Source organism: Tripterygium wilfordii, chromosome 9 (genome assembly GCF_013401445.1).
Source record: "Tripterygium wilfordii isolate XIE 37 chromosome 9, ASM1340144v1, whole genome shotgun sequence".
Lineage (NCBI taxonomy): Eukaryota > Viridiplantae > Streptophyta > Magnoliopsida > Celastrales > Celastraceae > Tripterygium > Tripterygium wilfordii.
This window is the reverse complement of record NC_052240.1, coordinates 10,442,549-10,459,232: the sequence shown is the minus strand read 5'-3', so window position 1 is coordinate 10,459,232 and position 16,684 is coordinate 10,442,549. Positions and strand designations below refer to the sequence as shown.

Below are 16,684 nucleotides of genomic sequence, written 5' to 3'. Positions count from 1 at the left end.
TTTTTACGGTTATGGTTTTTTCGGTTACGGTTATTGTTATAACTGAAAACCGAATAATATTCATATATATCATATATGATATATTATATTATATTATATATATATATATGTTACATATTATAATATGAATATGAGACTATGGGAGGCCAAGTAGTATTTGTAAAATTCTGATTATATCTTCATAACAAATTATAAATATATATTAAGATTGATTAGATGAAACAAATGATAGCTTTATCATTTTAAAATTCATATAAATTAAGATTGATTATTACTAAACCGAAAGTGGGGAGACATCTTCATGTATGTTTTCTTTTCTTTTCTTTTCTTGATCATATTATTTCTCTCGGTCTTGTAAATTTATTTTTTTTAAATTTTGATGAGATAATATATTTATTATCATTTCATGAATTTTTATCAAACTTTGTTAGATGGAGTTGGAGTCGATCATGAGCTATTTTCTCACTCTATTTAAGATTTCCATTTCTTCGAAAATAGAAAATCGATCCGATCCGATCCGAAAAATATGATTATTTCAGTTTGGTTATTCGATCATATATGGTTCGGTTATGGATTTTAAAATAGCATAACCGAATCGATTTGGACATTTCGATTATGGTTAAAACCGAATGGACACTCCTAAATGTAATCATAGTAAACTAAACCCATATAAATAAACTACTACTCATCGTCAATTTCTATTAAATTGATCCGTTCGAAATAACAATCACATATAATAAACATAGGGACAAATGCCACAACAAATAACAAATTTATTATTTAAAATCAAGAAATAATCATATCAGTTGACTGGTGACGGGGCTGTAAAAATTTACTAATTGAACAGTTAGCCAATCGACGTCAGAAATTTATGTTAAAAATCGAAACACCGAAACAATCGATCGAAACCAACAATAACTGAACAAATGATTAGTTAAATTTAAGTCAAAAAAAAAAAAAAAAAACACAATCGAAACCCACGGATTTCATGAGTGGCGGGGGCCTGCACTTTGATAGGTAGATGAAATACTATTTTCTGCTTTGATTGAATCAGTTCTGAATAAAGGATCTAACGATTTAGAAGAAGATGTTGTGGATGCTTTCTGTGAATGGAGGCCATTGAAGAGCTTATTTCTCTTCTCTCGGAGGCGGAGCATATTACATCAACAAGCTCCTTGCTTTATTTCCTCTGAGAAGGAAGCTATATATGCTAAGAGTTCTTTTACACACATTAATTCTTTTGCTGGATAGTCTAATATATTTATATCTTGTGAGTCGAGCACAGCTTTGGTTTATACTCATCGTTGAAGCTCAAGAAAGTGTGCGAAACCACATAAATAATTTCTTCCAATTGTGATTGATTAATTCATTATGTTGTTCTCCATTTGGTGGACATAACAGTATTAATTTTATCACAACAAATGGAGAGAATGATACAAGAGAAGAGAGCAAAAGAAAATCGGCAGTGCTAGGTATACATAATAAAAATGTACATAGCCTTACATAATACATGTGGCAAGTCACATGTGCAAATGATAAAGCAATTTCAAAAGTGGGTCTAACATTTTTTTCTCTCACATGTTTTTTATTTTCTCCTTCCTAAATCGAAATTTCAAAACGTTTTATCTCTCAAAGTACATGTCGGATTTTCAAAAAATTTCATTTTTAGAATCAACATATAAAACTCATTCCAACAAGATCCATTATGTTATTACATTGTTTCAATCTTTTATTATATTATTTCAGCTTCTTATTACATTGTTTAATAAATTTGGCCATTGTTTTTGTAGGAACCAAATACCCAAAAGTATGAACTTTACAAAGCAGAGCTCAAACAGTACGTTGTTTAAAATTTTATTACATTGTTCGAGCATCTTATTACGTTGTTTCAACCTCTTATTACATTGTTCGAGCATCTTATGATTTGCTCTCATGATCGCAAGAAAAAAAAAATTAGCAAGAACCAAACTGAGTCAAAAATACTCGTTTGGGTCTGGAATTGGCTTGGGCACTTTTGACGGTTGTTATGGCCGAAAATGGTTGCGAAATGTTACCCTTGGTTCGGCCAGTCAAAAGGCACCAACGGTTGGCCAAAAAGTCGTTGGAGTTGGTCGGATCTAGTTCATTTAGGTGGCGGCGGCGGCCACGACATTGCGGGGGATTATCTAGCTATTCCCACAACTGTCCACTGCTTATGATGGATGAGTTTTGTTCCTGGGGACATGATGCTTCTTTTGGGAGTGGTGGCAGTAGGTATGGTGGTTGGATGGAGGAGTTTGGCCATTGGCCGTGGAAACCAACGGCTTGGAGCTGCAAAATAAGAGAGAAAATGGTGAAGAGAGAAAGAGGAAAAGAAATAACAGAAGGAAACAAGAGAGTGAGTGCGTATAAGAAAGAATAAAGTAAATTACAAAAGAACCAGGAAAGAGAAACATATATGTACAGAAAACCTATGTACAAATATCATGTTCCACAGACAATATGGGGCACAGACAGAAACTTAATTACAGTAGATTTCTTATGTACAGTGAGGAAGGATAATACTTATGCAGAAAGCAAAAGATACAAATAGCAGTGAGGCCATTATTTATTTATTTACACTGAACCTTTAAAACTATCTAGAAATTACTTTCATGCTTTTGTCTCCTTATTACAGCGTCAAGCCTGAGGAAGCTTTGTCCTTTTAGACATCATCTGTAATGCCATCTTCAGAATCAGGGAAGTAAACCTCCGGCATGTGTGAATCCTTCCAATTGTCTTCACCACCACAAAGATGAAGTGACGATATGAAATTGCTAGGCATCTTTTGAAACACCAGTAATTTAAGCATAGTAAGATTTTCAATGCCTGATGGAACCTGCTGTAATCCGCAGTCCTCAACAACTAACTTTTCAAGACAAGGCAGTGCTCCCTTTTCCACAGCTACCCTTTTTAGTCGCTCTAACTTACTTAGACCCAAGAACTTGAGCCTTTGAAACCCTCCTGCCATAAAAAGCAGGCTCTCTCCATCAAAAGCCTGAAAGAATCCAAGATGCACCAGATTTGGTAAATGATGGAGAGGAGAAAGTGGGTCACCAGTTAATCGGCTCCGCCTTAAAAGTAGCTTGACCAAACCTTGAAGTGAAGATATCCACTTCGGGAGCTTCTGTAAATGTCCGCTCAAGTATAACCGTTGAAGAAACTGAGGAGGGCAAGTCAAGTGTTCCATATCAATGATCTCATTTTTGTGTGCAGTCAAAGAAAAGGCTCGAAGGTTCTTCAGCTTCTCAATGGAAGAACATAGCGCCTTCCCATCTCTTGTTCTGAACTTTATAATGCCCAACCTTCTTAGTTGTCGAAGCAGGCCAAGTTCTTCCATTATATGGTTGCCACACTGAGATGACTCTATGAAGCAGAGCTTTTGTAGTGACTGTAGACATCCTATTCTTTTCATGGCCTTGAAACCATATTTAAAGTGATTATTATAATTGGACAACATTTCATAACGATAAACCAAGAGGTGGCGGAGCCTTTTGAGCTCCAGAATATCAACTGGCAATTTACTGACACGAGTTTTCTTAAGGTCCAATGTCTCAAGGTAACCGAGCTTCCTGATAGAGCTTGGAATATTTTTTAATTTGGTATTCCTCAAGCTCAGATACTTCAAAAGGAAGAGGCTGCCTACCTGTTTTGGGAATTGCTTCAAGGATGCATCTTGCAGGTGTAAGACGTTAAGCAGCCGTGAGTGGCCAGAAGGAAATAGAAGTTTAGAAGATTCATTTACAGAATCCACGCCCCAAAACATTAGAGAACGGAGTTTCGGGACAACCAGGCTATGATGTGCATTTTGCAGGGTGTTATGCACTGATATTCGCCGTACTGCAGGCCAGGACTTGTTTTGCTCCTTAGCGATTGCTGCAAAATTCTGTGCTCTAGCCTTGGAAACGATAATCTCCCTCAGCAAATAATGGATGCGGCATGTTTTGACCTTTCCATCACTGGTTGTCTCAGCCACTTGGATTAAGCTTCTGTTCACAAGCTTCTTGAAGTAGCCTTCTGCAACTTCTTCTAATGTATGTCCTTCCTTCTCTTCCACAAAGCCTTCTGCTATCCACAATCGAATCAATCTCGTTTGCCCGATCTGAAGACCCTCTGGAAAGATGCTGAAGTACAAAAGACAAGATTTAAGATAATAAGGCAAGTCATAGTAACTGTGTGACAATATTTTCTTCAAATTCTTAAGCTTGTCATTCTCTTGTAGTTCAGCACCAAGGCCGCGTCGAACCATTTCCCATTCATCTATATTCTTTTCCTTGGTCACCAGGACACTACAAACTGCAACTATGGCTAGTGGCAATCCTTCACATTTTCCCATAATTTCATCTGAAATTTTCTCTAGATGTGGAGGGCAAGAGTCATTCTTAAAGATCTTCTTGCAAAATAATGCCCTAGACTCTTCCCGTGATAATGGATTCAAATTATAGATGTTACCAGGGAATTCTGTGCATGCAGTAGTGGCAACTTCAGAATCCCGTGTGGTGAGTAGTACTCGGCTGCCAAGATAATTATTGGGCAATGCGTATCTGACAGCATTCCAGGCATCGAAGCCCAACACATCATCTATAACAATCAGGTATTTCCTATCATTTAGGATTTTCTTGATTTTTAGTAGTAGCTGATCATAGTTCTTGCTGTCCACTTCCTCAGGAACTCGTTTCCTCAATGCTTTGTATAGTTGTTGGAGTATGTCTTTGAGGAGCTCCTCTGTCTTGAAAGACAGAGAAACAGTAGCCCATGCTCGGATTGTGAAGCATGTCTTCACATTGACATCATCATATACCTTTTTCACCAAGGTGGTCTTCCCTAAACCTCCCATGCCTACAACTGAAACCACTTCGCTTTCAAACTTGCCAGTGACTAGCCACTCAACCAGCTGCTGTTTAGGCCTTTCAATCCCCACCAGATCAGCTTCTTCAAGTAGAAGGGCATCCCCTTGACCATCCAGCAGTGTTATGCCTGTGGAGTTCAAGTCTTGCTCCATCACCTGATATGTGCTTCTGTATCTCTGGTACGCCTCAACTATTCTGCTGATTCTAGAATTGATGCCTTTGATTTCTGAAGCGATTTGGTTGCGAACATTAAAATGCTCAAGCGAGGAAAAACTCCTTTGAAGAGATGCAAAGAATCCATTGCTACAGTTATGTGGTAGTCGAACCCTGTATTCATCAAGAACATCTTCGATGTCATAAGCAACGTCTCTAACTTGCCTTATCCACACTTTTAGGGCAAGGTTGGTCTCTTCTTTTGCATCTGCAACTCTTAGAAAAGCCTTCATGTGCTCAAATTCATCTCTGATGTACATAACTTCCTCGCGGATTCCTTTCAGTTGATTCACCTCATCTTCAAGTAAGGACGTAAGCTTCTTTAGTAGAAAATTCACAGCAGCTTCGGCCATTTTCCTGAAAGATCCGAAACTTTTAAACAATTCAATTAGCATGGTCCTTAAAACACAGACATGCAGTTCAACGCAAAACTGAAGAGTGGAATATATTAAGCCATACCTAGTATGCACGTATCTTCGTTATTATTAGCTTTTCCTTCTATGGGATGTGATTCAAGATGGAGTTTGAGAGCAGGAGATCATTAAGAGAATTTCAAAGTCAAGCTTCCACTTCGTTTAGACTTGAGAAACAACGGATTCTCTCTTACTGCTAAACTCCATAGTTTCTCTTCTGAAAGTCCACTTATATAATAACTTTCTGCAGGTTTATCTGTTGTATTCATCATGAATTCTTTATTACATACTGTCGGACGACTTCATTGCTTGCAAGTTTAAGCTACTTGCTCTGCTCCATCTGCGAAGATTATCTATCTGTTTCACTTCATATATTTTAATACTTGATTAACTGTCTATGCATCTTCGTGACAGTGCAGATGAAGTAACCAAGCACGCAAAAATCTAGCTATGGAGAATGAAATTCAACAATTATCAGGCATTTCCTTTTCCATGATTTCGACCCCCCATCCACCAATGTTTTCCACTATCAATTGTTTTCTTCACTTTTCTTTCTTTCTAATGTAATTTCTTGAGGAGATTGTTGAAGTCAAAACTCTTGAAGCTTTCATTTTCATGACGACTGTGACTCTGTGAGTATACGTCGGCAAGGAAAATCATGTTAATCTTATACTAGGAAGTTGGAAATTCTGTTACTTTCTCGGCAAGAATATTTCATGATGCAGAGCATACCCTATGTTTGCAGCCGGTTCCAAGCTCGGATAAAGGAGGAGGGTTGCAGTAAGTCGGCAGCCAGTGTAAAGTTGTGCCAAACTTACTCTGGCTACTCTTGCAACCGGTTCCAGACCTAGATAAAGGAGGTGAGTTGCGTTAGATCGCGTAAAATTTTCCCAAACTTATGCATGATTGTCAATGAGATTTTCTCATAAATTTTTAGATGAAGGCTACATTGCTTTGTGGATACTATTAACACAGAAACACCACAAAATATTGACTGAACAAGAGGAGAAATTAAGTATGCAATGCTGAAGAAGGGAAATAGTTGAAAAAGTCAAGTGGGTTTTCATGGTCATTAACTAATGCAAGCAACCTTCATGAGTGTTTTCAACAGAAATTCAGACCCATTCAACAATAAAATACAAATAGATTGTTACCTTTAACACCACATTGTGTGTTTACCTTGGCCTCCTATTATCACCATCATAATGAAAAGAAAAAGGCTTTCAAAAAGTTTATTGACTACATTTCCATTGAACTTTCGCAGAAAACACAATAGAGCTTACATGGATTATCTCAATGTCAACAATGGTATGAGGAGGTTGATTTATCAACGACAAGAAGAAGTTGCAAAGAAATTTGTGATCCATTAGATATACAACTAAATTGAATAAAGAAAAGAGACAGAATATTTTGCTGACAAGGGTAGGATGTAGCTTATCATTTTAGCCAAAGATGCCATTGGCCAGTGGAAGATCTATTCATTAAATTAACACCAGTGAATCTACAGAAGAAAATCTGTTGGCCAGTCGCATACCATTTTGTTGGATCCCCTTATATATTCTTCGTGAAGCGGCCAATATAGTCAGATACTATTGACCAAAGTTAAAATTATAGCGTTGGATCCATGACTAAGACTTCATTTGGGATCAAGTTTAAATTTTCATTCGTGAAAAGGAAGCACTTTTGTTAGGTTTACCAAACTCAGAATCACTTTTAACTTCTGGATGTCATCCAAACACCTAAAAATTGAGTTTGCGAATTCCATGTATAATGCATCGATACTATTGTGTATAAGACCCCAAAGGTCAGGAGCCAACTTGGCTATCCAGATAAAAAAAAAAAAAAATTAACTATCAAAAAATGAAGGATTCATTAGGTGGAAGGACATTGACAAAACTATAATTTGAGAATAGAATCAAGGAAGAAATATATGATACTTAAGGGTACAATCCATCCATCATTGTTTTGCCCAAAACAAAAAAACACAGAGCTAATTATCGCCTGTAGCAACTCTCATCCATCCTTGTTTAATTAGATTTATTGATTAAAACACTAAAAATTTCTTGTCATACACATTGCCTTCACCGTATATTTTGTCAGTAATATCGTTATAAAGTTTGAAGAGTTTCTATGTGAACAAACTATTCACAAGACATAAAGCAAATGAACACATACGATCATTAAGAAACAAAAGAGGGACAGGTAAGACGAAATCAAAAGAAAATAGGAAACATATATAATTAAATTCCATTTGGTCATATGATGATCTCCAATTAATAACAACAAAGAGAAAACAATAAGCTAATCATTAGTTGAAGATGATGTAAATCTCCTTAATTTAATTCATGAGTAGAAAAACAAAATTAGGATCCAGACAATTGGATCCAGTTTAGCTCTCATCTCATATATCTAGGCAAATGGAAATAATTTAAACTAATATATTTGTATTTCATTTTCCTTTTAATTTATTTTTTCTTGACGTCATCACTTGCGTATGCCAAATATACCAAAACCAAACATAGACAAGAAATACAGCTTTGTGTTAGGAGTAGACAGTCTAATTGGAGTTTTCATAAATGTATCAAAAATTCATTTTTATATATTTTTCCTATTATGAAAAAAGAAATAAACAATTAGTAGAAAAGGTTAGGATGTAAACTCTCTCTCTATGTAATTGTCTTTAGGGGTTAGTGAGTACCCTATAAATACCCCAAATTAGCTCACATATGTATACATTAGCTCCATATAGACAGACAAACAATAATGGCTTCAACTATTATTTTCATTGCTCTTGTTCTTTTTGAAGTCATCGTCATATCCTCACTTGGGTATGCCGGATATACCAATCACTCTATCCCTTCAACAACAGTGGTCGTCTCATCCAAAAAACCAAGAAGAAAAGCTAACAAGATCAACTAACCTGTTCCCTGAAGATGATGTTGGTATCTTCAAGGATAACTCTTTAGTTGATATTCAATCCCTTATTGAGAAGGAATTTAAATTTCCTTTCCTTCCTGCTTCGGACCCTTTAATTGAAAGCCTTGCTCGTCATGTCAGTTACTTAAGCCTTCCGCATACTACAGATTCAAGGTAATTATTAATCAAGTAATTTTTCTATTGTTGTTTTTCAAATAAGTGCGATATGTTGTACAGTTTTGACATATACCGTTAACCTAAAGGTTTTGCTATTTTTGTTTTGCATGTTTTGTAGGATGTTCTACTACTTCTTTCACTCACGGAAGAGTAAAGATGATCCAGTTGTTATATGGTTGACTGGAGGGCCAGGAGGCAATAGTGCAATTTCAATATTTAACGGAAATGGTCCTTTTCGTATTGAAAAAGATGGCTCAAATAACCTCTACCTAAAATGGAATGATTATGGTTGGGATATGGTACTGTGTCACTCATATTATTCCACTATCTAAAGGGCTAAATTAAGTAGACCTTAAATTGTTATTCGCTAGTTAAAATCAACTCGCATGGTTAATTTATATTGATTAGATCGATATTTTTTTAGTAGAACACAATGTATTACAGTTTAATGGTCAAATTAAATGCAAAACAAAATATATGTAGTCTCAAAATGTTATATTAATTGACATGTCATTTCATTAAAATGTCCTGCTTTTGTTTCGTTCTTTTAGATTTTTTTAAAAGAAGATCGATAAATAATAAAGTCGTTTTTATTAGTTATTTAAGCACGAAGGAGACCTTGAACCTTACTCGATCTCATTCAAAATTGTCAAGAATTTATATCACTATATCATGACCTCCTTATTTTTTTTAATAAGCATATTATAGTTTAAATATTTAAACATATTTTAATTTTTTTTTTTGTAGGTATCAAACATTATATATGTTGATCAACCTATTGGAACAGGTTTGAGTTATACTTCTAACAATAATGATATAAGACACAATCAAACTAGTATCAGCAATGATTTGTATGATTTTTTACAGGTTTAATTTCTCTCTCATCCTATCTAATCTTAATTCAATTAATAAAATATGGTAATTGACATTGTTTTTTATTTTTTACCATGACAGGAATTCTTTAAACTATATCCTAATTTTATTAATAACGATTTTTTCATAACTGGACAATCTTATGCTGGTCATTATGCTCCTGCTTTAGCTTCTCGGATACTAGAAGGAAATAGACAAAAAGAGAGAATTCATATAAATCTTAAGGTATTGAATTGACATAATTGATAATTTTTTATGTTGTTCTTTATTCAATTTGTTTAACTCTATACTTTTATAGGGTTTCGCTGTTGGTAATGGACTTACAGATTTTAAAATTCAACACCCATCAATACCAGATTATGCTTGGTCTGAGAGAATAATTACACTCGAGCAGTACAATCAAATAAAGCAATTGAATCCACGATGTGAATCATACATTGAAATTTGTTGTGCGTACTGTTTTTGACATCCAATTACTTCTTTTTTTAATCTATATTGTTTGTACATGTTGTGTTTCATTTGTTAGGACATTTAGTCTCTAGACGAGCGAATATATTCTTAGCATTTGTTGATGCAATTAAGAATAATTAAACAATAAAATTTACTTGATTGATAACCTATGAATGTTGTCTTGTTATTAGGCACAGGTAATGATACTGCTTGTTTGGACGCATATACGTTTTGTGATTCAATATATCAACAAACACTTGAGACTGGAAATTTTGATGTAAGAAATCTGAAGGCAATTATGTCTTCATATATATACACTTGCTGATACAAACGAAATTATGAAACATGACTTCAACTTCTATGTGTGTGTGATATATAGTCCAAAGACATTAGAAAGACTCGCGGAGCTAGTAGTGACTACTCAACACTGACATCGTTTATGAATAAGCAAACAGTGAAGGATGCTTTGGGCGTATCGGATAGAGAATTTGTTTTGTTGAGCATGCCTGTATACACTGCATTAAGGGGGGACTGGGCAAAAAATCTTGAAGTGTACATTCCAACTCTACTTAAGGATCGAATCAAAGTTCTTATTTATGCGGGAGATAAAGATCTTATTGCCAACAGGCTTGGTAAAATTCACAATCCAATACAAATCTCGTATTCATAATTTATTTTGTATTTGGTCTTTATATATATTGGTGTTTCTATTTGATTAGGAAATTTTCGATGGGTCTTGAATATGGAATGGTATGACAAACAAAAATTTATAAACTCTGAAGTTGTTACATTTAAAGTTGAAGAAAGTAATTCAGGATTGATGACTAGGCATGAACCTCTCACTTTCATAAAGGTTTGTGAATCTGTATGTGCATATGCATCAATGTATAGTATCTAATGACTAATGTAGTATGATTTTGGTAACTCTTACTCTTTATCAGGTTTATGATTCTGGACACAATGTTCCATGGGATCAGCCGAAAGTTGCTCTGCATATGATAAAAAACTGGATGCAAGGAGATCTCTAATGTTTGTCTCTTAGAATTAAGTGGTCTTACATTGGGCAACATTGTTTTTCATTTTCGATTTTCCATTATGGTGTGTTATGTTAGTATTTTTCTTTTTTCTCCTTTATTCTTCCCTAATTTCAGTAAGAACTATAATGTCACGCCCCGACCCTCGGAGCGTGAGGAGAAGAAAAGAAGAAGACAAATGACACCACGACATTACTAATCCCACACCACTCCAATAGAGTTGAGAGAAAATCGAGCAGACAACATCTCCTCATAAATTGGAGAATGCCATCCTGCACATATACAAAAAACCCAACCAGTTCATAATAATCTAATAACATCCAACAACAATCAGAATCAATCCAGTCAAGACCCTCAGGGTCCACTGCCACAACCATGCTACCAGACATAGGAGTCCCAATATTCTGGAGCACCCTCCTGGTCATCCAACATAAATTCCGAAAACAATCTCATAATACATACATACATATATATATATATATGTATGTATGTATGTATAGTCCCAAACTAACAGAGGACATCCAAAGTCCAACACATAAGCTAATCACTCGTCCAGGCCACCACGGTCACGTCCCCTCCTGCTGATCAGTAGTACCGGCATCAAAAACAACTCACCTGAAATGATAGAAAAGAGGGAATGAGCCGAATGCCCAGTAGGGATATAAATAGAGTGTAACGAAAGGCTGAATTTAAAGAAAGTAAATGCAACAACATGTCAATGCAAAAATATGCATCCGGTCACCTATCCGAACCTCCAAACTCACCTCCAATGACTCCTCAATCATTATCACAATGTTACCATGCCAATCTCATAATGCCACACTAGAGCCGCCACGCAGTTCTCTAGTACCTGGCAATCTCATAAGACCCCACTAGAGCCGCCACGCAGTTCTCTAGTACCGAGTCGATCACATAAAGCCACACTAGAGCCACCACACAGTTCTCTAGTACCTGGCAATCTCATAAGACCCCACTAGAGCCGCCACACAGTTCTCTAGTACCGAGTCGATCACATAAAGTCACACTAGAGCCGCCACACAGTTCTCTAGTACTTGGCAATCTCATATATCCGACACAAGAGTCCCGATCTCACGGGGCACCCTCTTGGCCCAAAAACCATAGCAATCTCCAATCCACCAACACCTAACGTGAACCACCCAAGTCCATACTCGGTGATCCACCATGCCACTAATAATGTACAAAAGAGTGCAATGTCCACATACACACGTTTCATGAAGAGCATTTTAAACATGTCAATCAAACTTGACATTTTCAAGGTTTAATATACAAAGACTAATCGAATGTAGAATTGACAAATAACATGGATAAAATAGGGGCTTGGCCCTCTTTGGAACAAATAAAGAGTAGCCCAAATGAATTCATCAACCAAATAATGATAAGATATCAAAGAAGAGGAAATTCAAGATATTTTTATGAAACTTGAAGAATTCAACAAAACTGGGAAAATTCCCTACCTCAAAGCAAACTGCAAATTCTTACCACAAATTCAACGTATACTCCACGTAAATTCACTAACCTATTCAATAAAATAAACTTCATTAAATTTCCATATTCACCAATCACTCAAGTCTCACATTCTATACTCTAAAATTCAACCCATTTCTTAGAAATCCACATTCTACCTTAAATTCAAAGGTTAAACAATCTAATCCCACCATATATTATTTCTTATGCCAACCCAACCTTAAATAGAACACTTAAAATTAATAACACTTACCTTGAAGCTTGTTAGTGTCTTCAATTCAAGAAATCAAACTCTTCTCTAGAGTTGATTCAAAACCCCCACTTGAACCTAGTAATACAATATGATTAGAGTTTAATTTGAGCTATTGAACAAAGAAAACTCCCAAAGAATCAAAATCCTCAAAACCCATTTATACCCACAACCCTAAGTTCAAAAATTACCTTAGTTCTTCTATTTTCTTGTAAGAAATTGAAGCATGTGTGTGGTCTTAGAGAGAAGAGTACCTTGCCGGCTGGAAGACTCGCCGGAATGTCGCCGGAAGCAGCTGGCCGGAGGTGGGGAGGAGAATATGCAAAAGGGTTAAACCCCTTTCTTTTGTTTTTCATATGCACGGGTGAAGGTTCACCCATTTAACTTTTTTATTTTTAAACCCAACTATTTTTCCTCTTTTAAATTTTTGACCCCAAAATAATTTCCCATATTCCTTCATGTCCATATGAAATTTCTTTTCACCCCATTTTATTCATTTCATACACTAGGTCTTTTTTATTCATTTTATTTTTATTATTCTGCATTTTATTTATTTTTATTTTGGGACGGGATATTACATATAAAGTGTTATGTTCATTAGGCTTATGGTGTTACTGATTTTTATTGGGCTTTACCATTCATGGTACTCGTATTCGTATAGCTAATAATTTATCAAAAGTGATAGGGATATCAGTAAATGAGATCTCAGTCATCCTAGTGAATGACATGTCATTCTCTGGTTCAATTATCGGGTTATGTGCTCTCCGACGTTTACATCAATTAAGATACAAGATGAATTACTGGGATGACTGAGATCTCATTTACTGATATCCCTAACATTTTTGATAATTTATTCTTTGGGCCTTTACAAATTAGGAGCGCACTAGTCATGCATTCAAGGCCCTAATATAACGGAGAGTCACAAGCGGATGGATATATATTCCACATTTGCCTATAAAAATGTCAATGCAAGTAGTAACCTTGGATTCTCAAGTTAAAAATATATAATAATCAAAGGCTACTAATTTCAAAGAAAAACATGTATATAAACTCTTAATACATAATTAGTCACCATGAATAATACTATTCAAATAATATAAGAACTTTCAAAATAAATTATTTTTTAAGATAAGTTATCTCTTCTCAAGACCAACATTTCCATAAGAATAGGAGGTAGTCTGGTTAGTCAGGTTGTCTGCCCAGGACCTTGAGATCCAGGGTTCTATTCTCGTCAGGGGGGTTTGGGATTTGGGTAGTTTTTCATCCGCTGTGGTGACTTTCATGCCCCTCGGGTATGGCTTAGCGTGTGTGTGGCCTGTGGGCCTTTCAAAAAAAAAAAAAGACCAACATTTCCATTTTCAGGGATTTAGGTAGTTTTCCATCCGCTGTGGTGGCCTTCATGCCCCTCGGACATGGCTTAGCGTGTGTATGACCTGTGGGCATTTCAAAAAAAAAAAGACCAACATTTCCATTTCCATTTCCATTTTCATGGATTTGGGTAGTTTTCTATCCGCTGTGGTGGCTTTCATGCCCCTCGGGCATGGCTTAGCGTGTGTATGACCTGTGAGCTTTTCAAAAAAAGAAAAAAGACCAACATTTCCATTTCCATTTTCAAGTCATGAAAGCACAAAATCAGCCAAGCCCAAAAAGATCAAGCGTGGTGGACTTGTTTCCAAACAAAGACAATGGCTTCTTCGTACCCCATAGGTCATCATTACCAAAACTAAGATACAGAAGTAGTCAATAGATTCACAATGTCATCTGATGGAGTACCTGATAAGACGATCCCACGAAGAAACGATGGGGTTGATGACGAAACACCCATTTGAGCAACCTTTTTGAAGCAAATCTGTATTTGTGGGATCGCCTACTGCGCTTGATCTTTTTGAAGCAAAGCTGTGATATCGCGACTGGATGTGGGCATGCGACCGAAAACTTGATCTGGCAAGTTTGACAAAAATATAATCCGACATTGAACAAGAAAAAAGAAGTTGGTATGTAATTTTTTTTTTAGGAAGGGATAAATATGGATTTAGCCCCTGTACTTTACATTTTGGATCAAATAAGCCCTTGAACTTTTTTTGGATCAAATAAGCCCTCACACTTACCAGAATAGAACATGTTAGCCCTTCTGTCAAAGATCTGTTAAAAAATGCTGACGTGGCCGTTATATATATATCATGTATTTATTTTATTTTATAATAATTATTGACATGGCATAAATGTGGCATTGACCAATGAAATGGGGACACATGTGATTTTTAATTGCTGATTTAAAATAATCAAATAATGAATAATTAAAAAAAATCTTAAAAAATGAGAATCGTCGTCTCTGGGGCAAAGCTCCATCTCCTGCAATCCTCAGATTCAATTGATTTAGGGCCAGGAAGCTAAGAGTCCCACCTTCTATCTTCTTGCTTCAATTGATTTAGAGCCAGCAAGCCAAGCCCCAAGCCAAGCAAGTAAGAACATCACACTATTAGAGGCCTCTAATAGCCCCAAGCTAAGCTCCATCTCCGGCAAACCTCTTTGAATTGTTGTTGCAGAGTCCCACCTTCTTTCAATTTTTGTTGTAGACAACCGTGGTTTATCACAAAAATCAAGAACTTATGCTTTAAAAAATCATGTGAACCTGGATCTCCAAGATGATGTAGAACTAGGGTTTGGTGAGAAATTGAAACCCAAATAAAATCCTGCCATCAAATCCCCAAATCATTGCAAGCAGTGTAGGAGGGTGGAGATTGATTTTGCACATTGGTAGAAAACAAAGGGTTTTCAAAACGGAGGAGCCAGCGGAGATTGATTTTGCTCTGCCTTTGGAGATGAGTAATAGAACAAAAGGTTGAGCAACTTGAGATTTTTGACCATGGGTTTTCTATTGCCATGTCATTATCTTTCACATATTAGTATATTACACATCATTTTAATTTATTTAAGATATAAATTATATTTTTTTTTTGCCATGTCAGCAACATTTAACAGGAATTGATCATAAGGGCTAACGGAATCTGAAATCCAAAGTGTAAGGGCTTGTTTGATCCAAAAAAAAGTTTAGGGGTTTTTTTGATCCAAAATTCAAAGTACAGGGGCTAAATCCATACTTATCCCTTTCGGGAAATTTTATCTATACACTACAAAAACGTTATCTTTACACCATTTTTTGAACATGATAAGTTTACACCAAAAATTATACGTTTACACACAAAATTATAGTGAAAAGATCAATTATAAGTCTCTTTAACCCCAAATTAATCTTCACACTCTCTTACTGATTTTACCACTGCCCAGACAATTGTTGCCACCAATTCTCCACACCAAATTCGAAGTTCATTTTCGACCAAGAAGCATCGATTTGTAATTTCAACCAAGAAGACGCTCAATATCAAGTTCGAACAGTCAAAGATTGAGTAGAGGAAAAGTCCATTGATTTATAAATTTCTCTAATATGTATATAACTTTGAACAATCTCTCAAATCAAACAAGATCGGTAAAATAATCGTTTCATAGCATTAGTGGGTGTGTATAATTTTACCCCATGTGTTGATTTTGTGTTAAAAATTGTTGAAACGAAAATCAACAAACATGTCTGATTTTCTCTCTAGAAATCGGTACGATCGTGTTGGTTTTTTGCCAGAAAAATGACAGGCCAAAGTTGTTTTTCTTCCAAAAAAACGATATCGTCCTGTTGTTTTTTTTCCTTTGAAGAATTATAGTGTAAACTTAGTAGCCTCTAATTAAATATGTAAAAATTATTTATTTTAAAATTTTAATTTAAGGGTTAATATGTCATTGTATACAAGGATATTTATGTAAATTATAAAAAATTAAAAAGTGGTATAAATATAATGTTTTTGTGGTGTGTAAATAAAATTTCTTTTTTTATTTGTAAAAGCAGTAGAAGGAGACTTCTCAATGGTGTTGCTTTCACGGGTAAAGCAGTGAAGGATAATTGCTCGTTAATTCATGCTGGCCTCTTGATTCACAGTTAACCCAAAGGCCGGGCCA

At 35.6% G+C, this 16,684-nt stretch overlaps 2 protein-coding genes and 1 long non-coding RNA gene across 4 annotated transcripts; 1 reads left to right on the top strand and 2 right to left on the bottom strand.

The window, feature by feature from the left end:
- Window positions 1-2,499: 2,499 nt before the first annotated feature.
- On the bottom strand, window positions 2,500-5,434 carry LOC120005721 (disease resistance protein RPM1-like). The gene has a single exon (XM_038855513.1). The coding sequence runs from the start codon at window positions 5,432-5,434 to the stop codon at window positions 2,684-2,686; it is 2,751 nt and encodes a 916-aa protein (XP_038711441.1). The 3' UTR covers window positions 2,500-2,683.
- Window positions 5,435-5,891: 457 nt separating this feature from the next.
- On the top strand, window positions 5,892-10,938 carry LOC120006019 (serine carboxypeptidase-like). Its single transcript, XM_038855897.1, has 13 exons — window positions 5,892-5,918; window positions 6,074-6,126; window positions 6,240-6,332; window positions 6,759-6,852; window positions 8,301-8,584; window positions 8,706-8,886; window positions 9,335-9,454; window positions 9,542-9,685; window positions 9,759-9,885; window positions 10,102-10,187; window positions 10,290-10,542; window positions 10,630-10,763; window positions 10,852-10,938. The coding sequence occupies exons 1-13, from the start codon at window positions 5,892-5,894 to the stop codon at window positions 10,936-10,938; spliced, it is 1,683 nt and encodes a 560-aa protein (XP_038711825.1).
- A 176-nt stretch (window positions 10,939-11,114) lies between these two features.
- LOC120005724 lies at window positions 11,115-13,055 on the bottom strand. Of its 2 annotated transcripts, XR_005469880.1 has the most exons (4): window positions 12,934-13,055; window positions 12,683-12,757; window positions 12,420-12,481; window positions 11,115-11,559 (listed from the first exon to the last, which is right to left on the bottom strand). It is a non-coding gene; the product is annotated as an uncharacterized LOC120005724 (long non-coding RNA). The 2 variants fall into 2 exon arrangements; XR_005469879.1 differs by lacking the exon at window positions 12,420-12,481.
- Between the last annotated feature and the right edge of the window lie 3,629 nt (window positions 13,056-16,684).